General features: G+C 43.2%; 1 protein-coding gene across 4 annotated transcripts in view; it reads left to right on the top strand.

Annotated features, from left to right (window-relative positions):
• IL5RA (interleukin 5 receptor subunit alpha) overlaps nucleotides 1-17,524 on the top strand; it is a 48,305-nt gene that overhangs the window by 23,576 nt on the left and 7,205 nt on the right. For all 4 annotated transcript variants that reach the window (XR_002824778.1, XM_023735458.1, XM_004368277.2 and 1 more), the window contains one exon: nucleotides 13,899-13,995. Coding sequence is in view for 3 of the 4 variants with exons in the window: in XM_023735458.1 (XP_023591226.1) it covers nucleotides 13,899-13,995 (97 nt within the window). In the remaining variant the exon portion in view is untranslated. The remainder of the gene's footprint in view (nucleotides 1-13,898; nucleotides 13,996-17,524) is intronic.

Here is a 17,524-nt window from a genome sequence, read left to right as displayed (position 1 = left end):
TGCTCTATAGGGTTTTAATTGGCTAATTTTTGGAAGTAGATCACCAGGCCTTTCTTTCTAACCTGTCTTAGTCTGTATGTTCCGCTTCCACCGATCCACCATGGATGCCCCTGCTGGTATTTGAAATACCGATGGCATAGCTACCAATTTCATAGTGACACACACGCCACAATGAATGACAGATGGGTGGGGGATGACCTAAATTAGAAATGACAAAATATAGTATTTCATAAGCTGAATAATTGAAGACTGCTCAGACAGCTGTGCTGAGAAGGACTCTCAGGCTAAACTTGGGTTGTCAGAAAAATTTATCAGCAACATCTGCCACTGGTGCAGGGGATATAGTGGTGATAGTGTGCCAGGCTTTGGCTACCCCTGACCTAGTCAGTCACACCTGACCTCTCTGGGTCTCAGTTTCACCTATAAAATGTGAGTGATGCCTTTCTTCCAGTTCCGCCATTCATGTTTTTTACACTGCCTTACCCCACCACAAAAGTGCTGAGAGTGAAATTGTGATCCATAATAAGAGTGTATTTTGAGCTTGTTTTTAATTTGTCATTCACTCTCCACTTTAGAGCTCTCTTACCATTATTATTTCCTAAATAACAGCTTCCTAGTTTGGGCCTGAGCTCATTAGAGTTTCCCCCCAGGTGTACCTCATTGCCATTATCTATGGCAAACCCCATTTCATTTACTGCCACCCTTTTCATGAAGATGAGCTGATTAATATTACCACTCACCTTATAAATCCATCGTTTCTGGAATTTACTCTCCTGCTCAGTTTAGAATCATTAGTGAATTTAATCAATGCAGACTTTCCATTTTCATCAAGATGATTAATAAACATAATAGGAAATCCAGGCTCCTCTGGGGCGTCTGGCATGGCTCTTCCTTACCCCTTGATGGGGGTAGCAATAATATGCTCAGCTTGCAGTCTATCAGGCAATTCTGCTGCTACATTCATTTCCTTTAGACACCCCTCCTCCTCTCTTACCTTGTCTTGTAAATGGCAACCGGGAGCCCTCGTCTTCTGTTTTTACCCTGAGGCTCAACTCAAATACCACCCCTTTCTTAGATATTATTAAGTCCAACCAACCCCTGTATTTTAACCTAAGGAAATAAAGGCCCAGAGATAGTAAATGGCTTAGTCAATGCCAAATGGCCAAGATGTGCTATTAAGGTATAATTTTCCCAAATAGGTGACATTATGAGCCAATTAGTGAACTAGAATGGAGTCAATTAACTAACTAACCCATTATGGCCTATGATTATTTAATAAAGAAGGAGCTACAGGATGAATAAGTTTTGATTGATGAGTTAAGGGAGGCTGGTGGGAACAAGAGGAGTCCCTTGGTGGTGCAAATGGTTAACACACTCAGCTGCTAACTAAAAGGTTGGAGTCTTTTTAGAGGTGCCTTGGAAAAAAATGCCTGGCAATCTACTTCCAAAAAATAAGCCATTGAAAAGCCTATGGAGCACATTTCTACTCTGACACACATGGGGTCGACTTGAGTCAGGGGCAACTTGATGGCTACTGGTGGAGGGGAACAGGGGTACTGCCCAGTTCCAGGTGGCCCAGTCCCTGGACAGCCAGGTAGCACTGGGGATGGCAGTTAGGAGGAGGCAGCAAGCAAGTGAACACAATTTGCCAGACCTAAACTGGTGCTGGGGCTCTCCTTCCCTAGTATTCCCAGAGCATGGAATCGTTTTGTTTTATGTTTTTAAATGGAAGTAGCAGTTTTGTTTTATCAGTACTGGTTATCAACTGCCCTTCCTCAGCTGGCTTCTCTGTCTTATCTGAAGAGCCAACTTCCCACTTCTGACATGTCTTTCTCCTTTTTCAGCTTTCTTAACTTCCTGATTCTTCTGTTCCTCCGTTACCTTTGCTGTCTCCTGTTTACCAAAACCTTTTGTTCCCTGATGCCTGGTCTTAGAGAAGATTTTTGTTTTCTGAAGTTCCTCATCTTCTCTTCTTCTCTCTCCTCCATTAAGCTCACATGCTGTATGTGAAATAAGCAATTCTGAAAATGAATTTTCCTATGGCTATGTCTTTCTCCATGGAAAATCACGTGCCACGTAGATCTATCTAGTGCCTATGTCCGGCTTGCGTCATTGTTGGTGACGGACCTTACCCACAGTCCCAGGAATTGTCCCTCAGATGAACAATTGGGTTTTGACCTGACCTCACTGAGGGCATTATCTGAAGGCTGGGATCTGTGTGATGATGGTTCTAGGTACCATTTAAAATGTATGTTTCAGAAAGATTGTTTTAGGCTTGGGGTCTGTAAGAGCACTTGCCCCAGGGGAGTAGAGCAACATTCACCAAATTTTAGGATGGTGTCATGGTTTGAATTATGTCCCCCAAAAAATATGTGTATCAATTTGGCTGGGCCATGATTCCCAGAATTGTGTGGTTGACCTCCATTTTGTGATTGTAATTTTATGTTAAAGAGGATTAGGGTGGGATTGTAATACCACCTTTACCCAGGTCACATCCCTGATCCAATGTAAAGGGAGTTTCCCTGGGGTGTGGCCTGCACCACCCTTTCTCTCTCAAGAGATAAAAGGAAAGGCAAGCAAGCAGAGAATTGGGACCTCATACCACCAAGAAAGCAGTGCCAGGAGCAGAGCGCGTCGTTTAGACCTGGGGGTCCCTGCGCAGAGAAGCTCCTAGTCCAGGGGAATAATGATGAGAAGGCTGAGAGAGAGAGAAAGCCTTCCCCTGGAGCTGACACCTTGATTTTAGACTTCTAGCCTACTTTACTGTGAGGAAATAAACTTCTCTTCATTAAAACTATCCACTTGTGGTATTTCTGTTATAGCAGCACTAGATGACTAAGACGGATGGCTCTGACTGGGGTGGGGCTGCCTTCCTTCAACACCACGTGTTACTCACCAGGAAACTCCAACCTTTACTTTTCTGTTATGGTTTGAGCCGGCGGATTTTCTTATAGCTATGTGACACATCCTAGAGTCTGTAAGGGCTTCATGCAAATAGGCCAATGCAGAAAATCAGGGTGTGCATGTAAGAATTTAGATAGTAGCTGAGGTGGAAGTAAAGCCACCACAGGGCCCTCCTGTGCTTTTTTCCTTTGCTTTGGCATTCACGGGCTGATTTGTGAAGAAACCCTGCACATTTACCCCTGGCACCCAGAATCAAAAGCTGCAGGGGGTGGAACCACCTTTGCAGTCATCTGATACATCTCCTTGACTTTACCGGTTGTTCTGTTTCTCACCCAAGCCCCTATAGCTCCATCCCTCCTCCCTCTGACTCCTGCTTCTATGCTCTTTCTTCTTACCTTCTCATGCTGTGGTAGAATAGGGAGAGCACCAGGAATGGGGAAGATGAAAAGGAAACATGGTGGAAGGGCCCACATTAGGTTTCTCTTATTGTTAGTTGTCGCCAAGTTGGCTCTCACTCATGGCAAACCCATGTACAACAGAACAAAACGTTGCGCAGTCCTGTGCCGTCTTCACGATCATTGGTATGCTCAAGTCCATTGTTGCAGCCACTGGGTATTCTGAGTGCCTTCTAACCTAGGTGGCTCATATTCCAGCACTGTATTGGAATTCTGCTGTGATCTGTAGGGTTTTCGTTGGATAATTTTCTTAAGCAGATTGGCAGGCCTTTCTCTACCTAGTCTGACTTAATCTGGAAGCTTTGCTGAAACCTGTCCACCATGGGTGACCCTGCTGGTATTTGAAATACTGGTGGCATAGCTTCCAGCATCACAGAAATATGCAAACTACTACAGTATAACAAACTGACAGATGGGTGGTGGAGGTTTCTGTAGGCCTTCAAAAAGAATTTTGCAAATTCTAATGCTTTCATGAGGTTAGGGATAGCATCCTCTGGGTCAGTACGGTGGCAAAATTTTATTGAAAGGTAAAAACAATGAACCCAATAACAAGATGAAAAAACCCACTCAGTCTCACCTGAGACTAACATACCTTGTGGTGATTCTGTATTTTTCTTTCAAACGGGGGATTTCAGGCTGGAGAACACAGCAGTTGATTTGGTCAAACTCCTTCCTTTACCCAGGCTCCTGTGACTTCAAGGCTGGTAAGGCCACACCGGGCAACCCCACCATCTCCTCCCAGCAGGAGGGCAGGACTCTCCTTACCATCAGTTTCCTAGAGCCAGTGGTTGTCTCACTGGCCTGAAGGAAGGGTGGCAGGGAATTTTCAGATTATGCCCCCAGTGTTAGGAGCATAGAATTCCCACTGTGGGTTCAGCAATGGCCCACTCTCTATTGCTGCCTAGGTGGTTGGATGGCACAAACAGTTAAGTGCTTGATTACTAGCCAAAAGGTTGGCAGTTAGAACCCACCCAGAAGCACCTTGGAAGACAGGCCTGGCAATCTGCTTCCAAAACTTCACAGCCTTGAAAACCCTATGGAGCATTTCTACTCCTTACACATGGGGACGCCATGAGTCAGAATTGACTCGATGACAACTAACAACAGCATCTATTGCTGCCTACACCGCCCTTCCATGCATGAATTCTGCCTCACAATAGGTCTGCCAGATGGGACAACTACTTAGAGGAAAGAAGACTCTTACTGGGCCAGGCACTATGCTAGGCACGTTCACCTACATTATCTTGTGTATTCTCGCTCATGATTTCCCTAATTATACAGATGAGAAAACAGATGCAGAGAGGTTAAGGAAACTGCCCCAGGTCACACAGCTAGTAAATGGTGCACCTGGACCTGGAACCTAGCCCGCAGAACTGGCTCCAGGCCTGTGCTCATCTGTGATGCTCTATTGGTGTGGGTCATTGCTTCAGGCTGACTGAGGCAGGAGAATGACCGTGACTCAGGCAGTGGGGGCTGGAAGCTGTGGAAGGGGGACTCACTGCCAGCCCATGACCTGGTCTGCCTCCATCCAGACCAAGTCACGGGACATTTTTCTCCCCTCTTTAGGTTGCCTTTCTCTAAGAGTTCCTTTCTGAGTTGTTCTTAATGTTCATTTTTTGTTTAATTTTTTTTTGTGAAAATATACCCAACAAAGGACATAATGTGTCAACGCATCCTACGTTTACAATTCAGTGAAATTGTTTTCATCCTTCAAGTTGTGTAACCGTTCTCACTATCTTATTCCAAATTATTCTACCACCATTAAAGTTGCTGCCCCCTAAGCTTCTCATCTAACGTTTCGAGATGCTGTTGTCAATTTGATCCCACAGAGATAAATCTTTGAGAGAGCAAAATGCTCAAGGCAGACATACTTTACTGATTAGGCTACACTGTCTATTTCAACATAGATCGCTTGAAAGTTAGGACCCTCCATGTCTTATGCCTCCTCCTGTTCCCTAGCTCCTGGAATATTTGGTGGGTTTTTTTTTTTTTTTTCTCCTGACCTGAGTTTATTATTGTCAGCACTAGCATCTTGGTTTTGCTTTAATGATATAGGGAAATCACCTTGATGCCTTAGTTCTGACACAATGTGTTATAATCATAATCACTAATATTTATTGAGTGTCTGCTATGTACCAGCATTGTGCTAAGCATTTTACATGTCTTAACTCATTCAATCATTATCACCATTGATAGAGCAGGAAACTGAAGCACAGAGAGGAGACCCTGCTCAAGGTCAGCTGGGTAGTGCGCGGCAGGGCCAGGATTAACTGGCAATCAGTCTGGCTCCAAAATCCCTGCTGTTAACCACACCACAATCTCTTGGCACCTGTTACTTACTTCTATGTAATGACCGCGCCTTCTGTAGTCGGCTTTCAGTTGATAAGCAGCAGGCCCAACAGCCCCTTGTAGGGAAGAAAGTTCTGGGTTGCTTGGCAGCCCCAGAAGGCACACAGCCCTTGGTGCTGTGTGGGACAGCCTGCAGAGAGTAGGAAAACTGCAAAGAGGAGTTCCCGCTTCAACTTTGTCAAGTTTAGTCCTACTAGGGGCGGGGGTGCAGGGGGGCGGTAATGCAGACAAACAGTGCAGTAGCAATCCATACAGTTAGTAGTGAACACACCCATATACATGCTCACGTATGTACATACACACTCACATACACACATGCTCTCCACTTCCTCTCCATACTTTTTTTTGTGCATTTTGCTGTGGGCTCTGGACTATACTACGCTTTGCCCACTGAGGCTGCACCTGCCCTCAGTAAAACCCATAGTCCACTGGCCACCTGCCTTGGAAAGCTCACCCACCCACAAAGTTTGTTTCTTGACTCTTGCTCACTCCCACTGCCAACCTGTGACCTGGCTTGAATGCCCCTTCCCTGAGTGACACCACAGCCTCACCCTCCACCAAGAGGCAAGACGCAGGACTAATGCTTTGACCTCCTGTCAATTCCCAGCTCTGTGGATGCCACTGGATTCTCTCCCAGCACCTCTGGTTTCAAACACACAGAGCAGAGCAGCTTGGTTACAATTTACTTCTTCTTGTTGTTGCTAGTTGCCATCAGTTGAGTCAATTCCAACTCATGGTGACCCCATGTGTGCAGAGTAGAACTGTGTGCCACAGAGTTTTCAAGACTGTGACCTTTCAGAAGCAGATCACCAGGCCTGTCTTCCCAGGCGTCTCTGGGTGGGTTCTATCCACCAACCTTTTGGCTAGTAGTTGAGCTTTTAATTGTCTGTGCCACCCAGAGATTCTTGCAATTTACTAATTAGCTATTTTCCATCAAAACCTATGACTGGGTCTGAAACCAGATTTAGAATCAATATGGAAACACTGAAAGTTCACATCTATATGGACAATTTAAGGTGGAGCAAGACTCCAGATCAAATTTATCTCCTTTGTGTTATTAGTCTGGACTACATAGATCATAACCCGTTGCCATGGAGTCGATTCCGACTCACAGCGACCCTATAGGACAGAGTAGAACTACCCCATAGGGTTTCCAAGGAGCAGCTGGTGGATCCAAACTGCTGACCTTTTGGTTAGCAGCCACGCTCTTAACCACTGTGCCACAGGGCTCCACATAGATCATAGAATTCTAAAATAAGAAAGCCTGTAGCACCAAGAGGGAAGTGATTTAACCAAGCTCCCGAGATGGCCAGAGGCACAGCCGGGTTCAGTGCTTGGGGTCTCTCTGCCTTCTCTGTTGTCTGAATCCCAACCCTCACTCCATGCCCCACCCGTATACACTCCCAGGTCATAGGACAATAACAGAGTATTCATCAGTTGGCTTATATGCAAGGTCAAATGGTTGAGATATCAAGAACCGTGAAAAACCAAGGTCATCTGAAGCCAAACAGCTGAGCTCCCCAAATGCTTGAACTTGGCAACATCTGAAGAGCATCTAGATATGAAGTGAAAGAGTCCTGAAGGCTTCTCCTTAGAAGGACAAGCTCTGTGACTTCCTGTTTCTGAAACTCATCTTTGCATAACCAAATAGTGGTGTTCATCGATTTCTTGAAAAGAAACATCAGTGGTTTTCATTTTAATAACAGGAAAGGTATTCTCTTTGAGTCAGAGAAAAGATTCAAGTTACCTGGAAATAGTTGCTGTTAAGAAATCTCCAAGACTGGAGATGCCAGAATTAGTGGCAAATGCCAATTAGTGATGCATTCAGGGGCCTCCCAAATTTTGCAGTATTGAAATTCTTTCTAATTTTAACCCAAAAGATGGATACTGTGGGTGGAACCTATTCCCCTGTTGTATTTCAGTGAAACCAGATTAGATGCTTACTTTAATTCACTTATTTATGAAACTGTCAATTTTTTTTTGCATTAATATGTTAACATTAGGTAATCCATAAGTAATTTCCACTTGGTGGTATGTATGTGAAAACTTTTCTTTGCACTAAATTTATCTTCAAATTTATATTTTCTTTGCAGTAAAGCTGGCCTTGGTTCTGTTCTCTGAGGGGTTAGATTTGTTCTCAGTTGGCTGGCAGGGAGTTGCCCTAGGGTTGGGTAACTGGAGAAGCCAGGCCAGGAGAAACGACTAATCTGCCAGCTCCCTCAAGGCAGGGACCGTGACTTTGCTTCCCACATAGTATCTTCCATGCATCAATAACTTTTTTTGATTGAATGAAATAAAATCAGTTGCCCCTATATTTCTGCTAATTCAGAGAGAATCTTCGCTTATCAAAGTGAGAGCTGAAGTAAATAACCAGAGAGTGGTTTAACCGAAAAGATTTTTGTAATCATGTTCAGAAGTAAACGGTACTTTTATCAGGGCTGGGCACATCAGGCTACAGGGAATTGCACAATTTGAGACACAAATGTGACCAAATGTGTGACCTTGATAATATTTAAGATACCATTTAATATTTTTGCAGGATTCAAACTCTACCTGTCTGTTTAACATAGTTGTAAACAGGTTAATTTATTTTCTGCTGACATACCCCTTGATGAATTCATATTCTAAGATATGAATATAGATTTCTAAATGTATTTATGAGGAGTCTTGGATAACGGCTAAGAGAATGGAATGGTCAGTTTCTGAGATGGGGAAAGTGGAGCAAGCTGAGTCCCATACTCAAGAAATCAGATGGGAAATAAAGAAGATATTTGATCTGATGGCATTAATTACTTCCAGTTACTCTTTATGTTAGCTATGAGTGACTGCAGTAAAAACAGGGTTTAACAGGGGTACTCGGTTACAATCCAGAGAACTAAATATTAATCCTAGGGCCACCACTGAGTGTCTACAGCATTTGGGAAAATAAAAGGCCTGTGTATCTCAGGCTGTGTGACCCATTAATTTGTGAAATATGGCTAATGCCTGTTTGTAAAAATAATATACATACAGCTCAAAATTCAGATTTTTAGAAATATTGTTGTCATAGGTTCTTGATAAAGTTGTTCGATCTCCCCTAGAGGCTCGGGGACCTCAGGAGGAATGATAGTTTGCAAAGTGTTGCTGTTGTTTTTAGCTGCCGTTGAGTTGTGACTCATGGCGACCCCATGTACAATGGGATCAGATCACTGTGATCCATAGGGTTTTGAAACTTGGACAGTACTGAAATTCTAATTTTACATGAAGGGTGTATACTGTGGGTCGGACTGATTCCCCTTTTCTACCTTCAGTGAAACTGGACTAGATACTTTAATGCACTCATTCATACAACTGACTCTCAATTTTTTTTTGCATTAATATCTTAACAGCAGATAATCCACAAGTAATTCCCACTTGGAAGCGAGTACATTAAACCTGCTTTCAGAGGTAGATCACCAGCCCTTTCTTCTTAGTCTGTCTTAGTTTAGAAGCTCCACTAAACTTGTTCAGCATCTTAGCAACACTCAAGCTTCCACCGACAGATTGGTGGTGACTATGCATGACATGCATTGACCGGGAATCAAACCTGGGTATCCAGCATGGACTAAGAGAATTCTACCACTGAAAGTAGCCTCCTTCAATTAGAGATGATGCCCACAACCTTAGCAATGCCCAGCAATGGTGACAGGAAAAACAAAACAGGCCTTCCCTACAATGTAGTGTCCAGCCAAGAAGATGGTGCTCAGGAAGAGTTCTCAAAGACCAAAATGCACTTAGAACATGCTAAATGAAGAGACTGCATGTGCATGTGCCCTCAGGTATTCGTTTCCTAGGGCTGCCCAAACCAAGTACAACTGTCTGGCTTCCAACAACAGAAATGTATTCTCTCGCACTCTGGAGGCTAAGAGTCTGAGTTGAGGGTGTCATCAGGGCCATGTCCTCTCCAAAGGCTCTAGGAGAAGATCATTCCTTGTCTCTTCCAGATTCTGGTAGCCCCAGGCATTCCTTGGCTTGTGGCAGCATAACTCCAATCCCTGCCTCTGTCTTCACATGGCCATCTTCCCTCTGTGTCTCTTCTCCTCCTCTTATAAGGACACAAGTCATAAAGAGATTAGGGTCCACATAATGACCTCAGAGCCCTGGTGGCACAGTGGTTAAGAGCTCCGCTGCTAACCAAAAGGTCAGCAGTTGGAATCCACCAGCTGCTCCTCGGACACCCTGTGGGGCAATTCTACTCTGCCCCATTGACTAATGGACAATGGGTTTGGTGGTTTTGGGTTAATGACCTCATCTTAATTTAACTAATTACATCTGTAATGACCCTGTTTCCAAATAAGGTCACATTCACAGGTGCCAGGGGTTAGGGTTTGAATACTTATCTTTTGGGGGGACACAATTTAATCCATAACTCCTCTAAGGTTTGGAGATAGTGAAGAGTAGAATGAGACACCTACATAATGGCTAAGAGGATGGACAGGTCACCCAGTCCTGGGCTTGAACCCCAGTGTTTACTAACTCTGCGTCTTTGCTGGACTTATTCCGCTCTTCTGTGCTCCCCATCTTAAAATGGGGATAATGGTGCCCACCTTGAAGCACTGCTGTGAGAATTAAGTTGATAATGTATCCTTAAGCACTTTGTATAGTGTATGGCACCTGTGAGCACTCAAGTAGGTGAATATAAAAGTATGCATAGAAAATAAATGATTAGTCACTTCGTTATTGATTATTTTTATTTCCTTCTTTTTTTATGCTTTACTATAACTTTTAAGCTTTCAGCAGTGAAAATGCACTACTTTTCTAAAATCAGTTTTGCTATAGGTGTGTCTACATGAGCTGGTGATACTAGAGAGAGTGATACTAGAAAAGTGGTACTAGAAAAGGTGCTGGCCAGGGAGGGATCTTAAGGATCACATATTTCAACTCATGCATTTTTTACAAATCAGGAAATTGAGGCCCAGAAAGTTCACTTTCACAGCAAGCTGGGACTAGAACCCAGGCTTTCAGATGAGGCAAGGATGAATGCATGAGACAAAAGCGTGCCTATCTTGCATATATGACTGGCTATATAGTAATGCCACCATACTGTGGTGGCTTGCATGTTGCTGTGATGTTGCAAGCTATGCCACTGGTATTTCAAATACCAGCAGGCTCACCCATGACAGACGGTTGTCAATGGGTCTTCCAGACTAAGACAGACTAAGAAGAAAGGCCTGGTGATCTACTTACGAAAATTAGCCAATGAAAATCTTATGGATCACAATAGAATATTATCAGAATAGTGCTGGAAGATGAGCCCGCTAGGTTGGAAGGCACTGTACAATAGCCACAACAATGGACTTGAACATACCAATGGTCATGAAGATGGTGCAGGACCAGGCAGCATTTATTTCTGTTGTACATAATATCGCCATGAGTTGGAGCCGACTCTGCAGCAACTAACAACAACAACATACAGTAACGATGTAAGCTGAGGGATAAGTAAAGGCGGTGGGGCTGAATCAAGGTGACTTCAATGTTAAGTTTAGGGGCTTGGAAGAGGGAGGACTGAAAAAGTTGACGAGAGAAGTAGTTTTGACGTGATGGAGAGCATGGGTTTGGTTTGAATGTTGCTATCTTTGAGAAACATTCTAGTGGGCTTCACCTATGGGCTGTTTAAAATCTAGGCTTGGATCAGTGGTGTCAGAGAAGTCCTGGGAATGCAGATCTGGAAGAGAAAGTCATGGAATTGAAAGATGAAGCTATATAAACACCCTTTCCAAAGTTCAAAGAAGAGGCTGCAATGGAAAATACCAAAGGGACAAGGCTGTGCTGGAAGGGTCAATTGAAGATAAAATAGGGAGAGGAAGTGCTGTTGAAGAAGAGGAATATTTGGGTAAAAGTGCTAAAGGATTGGGTTCAAAGTGGGTGCAACTGTCAATAGTCTGACATTCAGGAGAGACGCCAGGAAATACAAAGTTGGGAAAAGAAACCAAGAGTCCTGTGGATTTGGCTGAAAAGAAGCCATCAGTAACTGAAAGAACAGTTACAGAGCTGGGGAAATGAAGCAGCCCAAATCCCTTAGTCAAGAAATTAGACTGGGAAATACAAGAGACAGAAAGGGCCACATAAACCAGAGACTTCATCAGTCTGAGACCAGAAGAACTAGATGGTACCGGGCTACCACCAATGACCGCCCTGACAGGGAACACAACAGAGAGTCCCTGATGGAGCAGCAGAAAGGTGGGGTGCAGAACTCTAATTCTAGTGAGAAGATCAGACTTGATGGTCTGAGACCAGAGGAACCCCGGAAAGCATGGCCCCCGGATTCTCTATCATCCCAGAACTAAAACAATTTCTGAGGTCAACTCTTCAGACAGGGATTGGACTGGACTGTGGGACATGGAGTGATACTCGTGAGGAGTCTCTTAGCTCAAGTAGATACAAGAGACTAAAGAGGCAGCTTCTGTCTGGAGCTGAGATGGGAAGGCGGAGAGGGTTAGGAGCTGGCTGAATGGACATGGGGAGTCGGGGTGGAAGGGAGGAGTGTGCTGTCACAGTATGCGGAGAGCAATTAGAGTCACATAACAATGTACATATAAATTTTGTATGGGAAAAAATTAAAAAATTAAAAAAAGAGATTAGACTGGGAAATAAAGTAAGGGGCATTTGATGATAGTTGGGAGAGATGTCAAAGTAATGGCTTATTCATGATAAAGGACTCTGAATATTTGAAAGCAGAAAGGAAGAGATGAAGAAGTAGAGATTAAAGCTTTTGGGAGGCAGAAAATAAACCTGGAGTAAGAGTCTTCAGGGGACAAAAAAGCAAGCGATCAAGGCAAAGTGGAGTCACTAGCATTAAATCCTAAAGACATGCCTCCCTCCTGATACCTTGAACACTTTTGCCTTTAAGTATTTTGGGGTTTCTGGAAGTCATAGGATACTTACAAGGACTTGAAAATTCCACTTATATGCATGTCTCATTTTATAGAAGAAACAAGTAATGGCACGTGGAGGATTGGGGCCTTTTTCTCCAGGCGCAGTGTCATGTGAACAGAACCAAGTACTTAGCACAGCTGTGATGAAGTCATTATTCGGGTCGTAATTTGCTTAGTGTCATTCTTCCCTGGTAGACTCTAAACTGTATGAGGGGAGGGCCCACTGTGCTCTAATAACCACTGGATGCCAGCAACTCATACAGTGCCAAATGCATAGCAGAAGCCCAATACATATTTGCTAAATGTACGACTGAATAAATCAATGAGTGAATGAGTAGCCTTTCCCAGAGAAAGGAAACTTATATTAGGAGATAACTCAGGCTGTGAATTATTCTCCAGAGATAAATTGGGCAGTTTAGCAAGGACGTTACCTGTTTAAACACCACTTGGTAAAAGACCTTGGATTTTTCTTAAATACATTCCCAGTATGTGTACACACACACAGACACACACAGACACAGACACACACAGACACAGACACACACAGACACAGACACACACAGACAGACAGACAGACACACACACACACACACACACACAAACATCGTCAAAGCCCTAAGGAGAATCTATCCCTTGAGGGCTGACTAGAAGTGAATTTAACTAGAGAATAAGGTCGGTGCAACATATGAGTTGGAATCCACTCACTGGCAATGGGGTTTGGTACTGACTTCATGGCAAATTTCTTCTACTTCCTGTGAAATGGTAATAATGGTAAGGGGTATTTTGAGGTTAATTAAGATTGTAAAGCACTTATGGAAAAGTCTGGGGCCTTTACTGTTCACTATGAGTATTATCCCATTCTCTACTTTTTCTAAAGATTCAATTGATATATTTCCCACTTTGTAAAATATTTTGGTTGTAATGTAACTAGGCTACTAAGTTGGCTTACATTTTTCTGGCTTTTCCATCTGAAAACTACTCACCAAAAGCTGGTAAGCTCCAGATCCAGGTAGCACAGTTCATAGAGTGTACTCTATGGATATGTGCTGATTGATTGAATAAATAATGCTGTAGGTTAAGAGTGACTTCATGCCATTATTTCCTTTCACCCATGTCAACTTTGTGAAATGGATGCTGTGCCCATTTTACAGGTGAGAAACCTCAGGAAGGCTAAGCTATTTGCCCAGGTCACCCAGCACCTGGACTCAATCTCAAGACTTCTGATTCCCTGAGCCTAGTTATTTCTCTCCTCTGATGCTAATTTTAGCTCTGATTTCTTTCCCTTTTATTTCTTCAGGAAATGATGAGCCGACATCTTCGCTAGAATGGTTTATCATTGCATTGATGGCAGCCATCTGCTTCGTCTTGTTAATTTTCTCCTTCATCTGCAGAATGTAGGTGTTCTTTACGTTTGGGTGCTTCTAGTGGGGTCTGGGCATTGACTTCTTACAGTCTTGCCGTGCATCCAAAATCCCTGGGTGGCACAAGTGGTTTACAATTGACTACTAATGTAAAGGTTGGCAGTTTGAACCCACCTAACGTCACCACCGAAGAAAAGCCTGATAATCTCCTTCCATAAAGATTACAGCCAAGAAAACCCTACGGAGCAGTTTAACTCTGTAACATATGGAGTCACGCTGAGTCAAAATCAGCTCAGCAGCAACGGGTTTGGCTTGGTTTTGACCGCGTATCCACTAGATGCATGGACCTTAATGTATTTTTCTGTCTTCCTAGACAGACTTTTTAAGGTGAGTACAGACCACATCAAAAGTGAGAAAACAAGGAGTGATTTACAGAAACTGGACAGAGCAGGTACCGCCCTCAGCCAGTACACACTCCTTCTCCCATTTGTCCACAGATTCTAGAAATGTCTTGCAGATCTGGTGTCCTATCCTCCCAGAGCCTACAAATGGCCCCATAAACGCTCCCCCATCCATTGCAGCATTCGGGAAGGCGAAGTGCCATTTAGGAGGTTGGCCCTTTCATAATTTAGAAAGTGATTTTTTTAGTAACAGTGTCGCTGTTATAAATACTATATTCAGATGATATCTATGAGTTGGAGGTCACAGTTAAAAGGACAGAAAGAAGAAAGTAAGCTCTGTGAGCCAGCCCAGTTAGGGAAGGGGTTGCTATGGCTATGCAACTGTAGGTAGTAGTAAGGTGATTCACACCGGACACACACTGTCACTCTTAAGAAATTAAGCATCTACCTGAAGCGATTACAGGCATACCGTTTTATTGTGCTTCGCTTTATCGTGCTTTGCAGATATTGAGTTTTTTTTTTTTAAACAAATTGAAGGTTTTTGACAAACCTGCATCCAGCGAGTCTATCGGTGGCATTTTCCAACAGCATCTACTCACTTCGTGTCTCTGTGTCGCATTTTGGTAATTCTCGAAATATTTCAAAAGTTTTCATTATTATTATATCTGTTATGGTGATCTGTGATCAGAGATCTTTGATATTACTATTGTAATTGTTTTGGGCACCATGAACTGCACCCATATAAGACAGCAAACAATCGATAAATGTCGTGTGTGTCCTGACTGCTCCACCAACAGGCTATTCCCCTGTCTCTCTCCCTCTCCTTGGGCCTCCCTATTCACTGAGACACGACAACACTGAAATCAGGCCAATCAATAACCCTACAATGGCCTTTAAGTGTTCAAGTGAAATGAAGAGTTGCACATTTCTCACTTTAAATCAAAAGCTAGAAATGATTAGTGTTACGGATTGAACTATGTCCTCCCTAAAATGTGTGTCAACTTGGCGAGTCCATGATTCCCAGTATTATGTGACTGTCCACCATTTTGTCATCTGATGTGATTTTCCTAAGTGTTGTAAATCCTACCCCTATGATGTTAATAGGTGGGATTAGTGGCTGTTATGTTAATAAGGCAGGACTCAATCTACAAGATTAGGTTGTGTTTTAAGTCAATTTCTTTTGAGACATGAAAGAGAGAAGCAAGCAGAGGGACATAGTAACCCCATAACCACCAAAAAACAAGGGCCAGAAGAATAGCGCCTCCTTTGGACCTAGGGGCCCTGCACTGAGAAGCTCCTCAACCAGGGAAGATTGATGACATGGACCTTCCCCCAGAGCCAACAGAGAAAAAAAGCCTTCCCCTGGAGCTGGCACCATAAATTCAAACTTCTAACATCCTAGACTTTGAGAGAATACATTTCTCTTCGTTAAAGCCATTTACTTGTGGTATTTCTGTTATAGCAGCACTAGATGACTAAGACACTTAGTGAGGAAGGCATTGCTGAAAGCTGAAATCGGCTGGAGTCTAGGCCTCTTGCACCAGTTAGCCAAGTTGTGAATGCAAAGGAAAAATTCTTGAAAGAAATTAAAAGTGCTACTCCAGTGAACACATGAATCATAAGAAAGTGAAACAGCCGTATTGCTGATATGGAGAAAGTTTTAGTGGCCTGGTTAGAAGATCAAACCAGCCACAACATTCCTTGAACCCAAAGCCTAATCTAGAGCAAGGCCCTAACTCTCTTCAATTCTATGAAGGCTGAAGAGAGGTGAGGGAGCCGCAGAAGAAAAGTCTGAAGTTAGCAGAGGTTAGTTCGTGAGGTTTAAGGAAAGAAACTTTCTCCAAACAAAAAAGTGCAAGGTGAAGCAGCAAATGCTGATGTACAAGGCTGCAGCAAGTTATCCAGAAGATCTAGCTAAGATAATTGAGGAAGGTGGCTACACTAAACAACAGATTTTCAATGTAGACGAAGCAGCCTTATATTGGAAGAAGATGCTATATAGGACTTTCATAGCTAGAGAGGAGAAGACAATACCTGGCTTCAAAGCTTCAGAGGACAGGCTGACTCTTGTTAGGAGCTAATGCAGCTGGTGACTTTAAGTTGAAGCCAATGTTCATTTACCATTCCAAAAAGCCTAGGGCCCTTATGAATTATGCTAAATCTACTCTGCCTGTGCTCTGTAAATAGAACAACAAAGCCTGGATGACAGCACATCTGTTTACAACATGGTTTACTGAATATTTTCAGCCCACTGAGACCTACTGCTGAGAAAAAAAGTTTCCTTTCAAAATAGTACTGTTTATTGACAACGCACTTGGTCACTCAGGAATTCTTATGGAGAGATGTACAAGAGATTAACGTTGTTTTCGTGCCTGCTAACACAACATCCAGAGCCCTGGTGACGCAGCGCTTAAGAGCTCAGCTGCTAAACAAAAGGCCAGCAGTTCGAATCTACCAGCCACTCCTTGGTAACCCTAGGGGGCAGTTCTACTCTGTCCTATAGGGTCACTATGAGTTGAAATCGACTTGACAGCAATGGGTTTGGTTTGGTAACACAACATTCATTCTGCAGCTCATGGATCAGGGAATAATTTCGACTTTCAAGTCTTATTATTTAAGAAACACGCTTTGTAAGGCTGTAGCTACCATGGATAGTGATTCCTCTGATGGATCTGGGCAAAGTAAATTGAAAACTGTCTAGAAAGTGTTCACCATTCTAGATGCCATTAAGAACATTTGTGATTCATGGCAGGAGGTCAAAATATCAACATAAACAGGAGTTTGGAAGAAGTTGATTCCAACCCTCATGGATGACTTTGAGGGGTTTGAGACTTCAGTGGAGGAAGGAACTGCAGATATGGTGGAAATAGCAAGAGAACTAGAAATGGAGCCTGAATTGCTGAAGTCTCCTGATGAAACTTAAATGGATGACGAGTTGTTTATTATGGATGAGCAAAGAAAGAGATTTCTTGAAATGGAATCTACTCCTGGTGGAGATGCTGTAAACGTTGTTGAAATGACAACAAAGGATTTAGAATATTACAGAAACTTAGTTGATAGCACAGGGGCAGGGTTTGAGAAGATAGACTCAATTTTGAAAGAATTTCTGCTGTGCATAAAATGCTATCAAACAGCATCACATGCTACAGAGAAATCTTTCG

Source organism: Trichechus manatus, unplaced genomic scaffold (assembly GCF_000243295.1).
Source record: "Trichechus manatus latirostris isolate Lorelei unplaced genomic scaffold, TriManLat1.0 scaffold00001, whole genome shotgun sequence".
NCBI classification, from domain to species: domain Eukaryota; kingdom Metazoa; phylum Chordata; class Mammalia; order Sirenia; family Trichechidae; genus Trichechus; species Trichechus manatus.
Note: the sequence above shows the minus strand (reverse complement) of the source record. Positions and strands in the feature narration are given on the sequence as shown.